The following is a 2,477-nucleotide window of genomic DNA, read 5'->3' on the forward strand; positions in this document are numbered from 1 at the left end:
CTAACTCCAAATATATCCTCAAATATTCATTCACATTACCCAATATTCCAGTAATGTACTAAATATCCATAATACCCCTTGACTCACCCCGAGTCAAGTATTGGTCCCATTGTGACTTTTCCGCTAACTTTCTCCCTAGGATCGCCTCGTGCCGAGTAACCTAAATATATCCACATAATAATGTGGTCTCAAACATATATCACATATATGCCAAATATAACCATAATGGGCCAAATTACAAAAATTGCCCTTCTAATAAGAAATGGGCCCACATGCATATTTAATACACCTAAACTTGCATATCAAGTCATATTATAATATAACTCACATAGTCATACAATGATACATATAAATATCACATAAGCACATAACTTCCATAATTTGCCATTCTGGCCCCCTAATCAAGGTCCTATGCCTTACTAGGTAATTTGGAACGTTACAACAATGGTGCAAGCATTACCAAATTATGCTATGAATGTTTTTCTCCTTCCACTGACTCTATGCAAGGATGTGGAATGAATGATGAGTCGGTTTTGGTGGAACACCTTTGAGAATATAAGGAAAGGTATTAGCTGGATGAGCTAGGATCGCTTAAGTCACCACAAATCTAGAGGCGGGATGGGGTTCATAATTTTGAGGGATTTTAATCTTACTTTATTGGGAAAACAAGGATGGCGTCTGTTGACTAATGAGGATGGTTTGGTGGGTAAGGTTTTCAAGGCATGCTACTATCCCCGCAGATCTTTCCTGAATGCTAGATTGGGAAACAATCCTAGTTTCATTTGGTGTAGCATATGGGAGACTCAGGATATAGTCAAAAGATGGGCTAGATGGAGTGTGGGGACAGGCTTGGAGGTGAACCTGCTTAATGAACCTTGGTTGCCAAGTCATGAGAACCCTTATGTTGTGATACATAACCAAGGCTTGGTGAATCAGAAGGTGGCTAGTCTTCTTATTCCAGGAATTCATGAATGGAATATTGACTTGGTTAATGACCTTTTTGAAGAAAGGGATAAAAAGCTAATTTTGGGCATTCCTTTGAGTGTCTCAGCTTCCAGAGATTAGTGGAAGTAGGTGAAGGAAAGTTTTGGTAACTACTCAGTTAAGAGCGCATATAAACTCTTACAGGAGGTTAATGAGCGTTGGACTTTGGATGGCAATGAAACATTCTGGCGCAATTTATGGCAGTTGAAAACACTACCAAAGGTTCGCAATCTGCTTTGGCGTGCTTCCACAAGATGCCTTCCAACTCAAGTACAGTTAAGGTCAGAGTTGAATTGGATGAGAGGTGTCCGTTGTATCATGGCTCCCCTGAGACGATTGTACACGTCCTGGCTGAGTGTCTTTTTGCTCATAACTATTGGGAAAGAGTGGGAGTGAGGAGTCCGACTGGTGGCAGCTTAGAGTTTGCGAATTGGCTTCAGCAAGCTTTTGATATTAACTCAAAGTAGGTCAGGAATTTAATGGGTATGGTCTATTTGTCTATATGGAAAGCAAGGAATGATTTGGTATGGAACCAGAAGGCTTTGTCTGTTAGTGAAACAATTGTGTTAGCAAAAGCTAATCTTGATCAGTGGGTTTCAGCTCAAGAAAGGCATTTTCAACCATCTTAGGGGGCTCTTAAGCCTGAAGATGGGCAGGAGCGGTGGACCAAACCAGCTTTAAACAAGATTAAGATCAATGTTGACACAACTTTTTTTTATTCGGGTGGGCATTATAGTTTTAGTTGTGTTGCCAAAAATGATGAGAGTCTACTCATGGAAGCTAAAGTCTTCTGCAGACAAGGAAAGGCGAAGCCTGAAATAACAGAAGCTATGGGTGTAAAGGAGGCGCTTAGTTGGATCAAGAGGCAAGCTTGGTCTACTTAATTCGTGCAACTCCAAAATATTCTCTACTTCTTTTAGTCAAACTTAATTAAAAACTAATAAAAAAAATTATAGAACCCTATATTTAGCTAGCTCTTTATTCTTTATTTTGAGGTGGAATACAATGACTGATTGTGAAAGTATTATTTATAATCTAAAGTTTTTTTAAAAATGATTATTGATATAAGGCATCATATAGTATTTAACACCACTTAATATGACATATTAGTCTCACATATTTTTTAAAATATACAAGATTCAATATTAAATTGCACCAATAATAATATGTCACATCAAGTTACATCGAATGATATATTACTTTATAATATACTGTTATAGATTAAATATAAGTGACAAAGAGTGTCACATGTTATAACATATAAAAAAGAGTTACAACATTTTGCATAGTGTGTAATACAAAAATGTAACATATTTGAGAGTTATAATTTTAGTAACAAATTTGTAACTCCCAAATATTGCTCATTATTGTGTAGATTTGTTGTTACACAATTTTGATTTGATTTTCTCAAAGCCATAAGAGATATGACTGCTAGAAATGCGATTTTAACTCCCATAATGTGTATGGAAGTTAGATTATCAAGTGGGAATAAC

At 36.7% G+C, this 2,477-nt stretch overlaps 1 protein-coding gene across 1 annotated transcript; it reads left to right on the forward strand.

Annotated features, from left to right (window-relative positions):
• The first annotated feature begins 618 nt into the window (after nucleotides 1-618).
• Nucleotides 619-1,065, forward strand: LOC133800287 (uncharacterized). The gene has a single exon (XM_062238243.1). It carries the CDS (start codon nucleotides 619-621, stop codon nucleotides 1,063-1,065), a length of 447 nt encoding a protein of 148 aa, XP_062094227.1.
• The last annotated feature ends 1,412 nt before the right edge of the window (nucleotides 1,066-2,477 follow it).

Source organism: Humulus lupulus, chromosome 9 (assembly GCF_963169125.1).
Source record: "Humulus lupulus chromosome 9, drHumLupu1.1, whole genome shotgun sequence".
In the NCBI taxonomy this organism is placed as follows: Eukaryota; Viridiplantae; Streptophyta; class Magnoliopsida; order Rosales; family Cannabaceae; genus Humulus; species Humulus lupulus.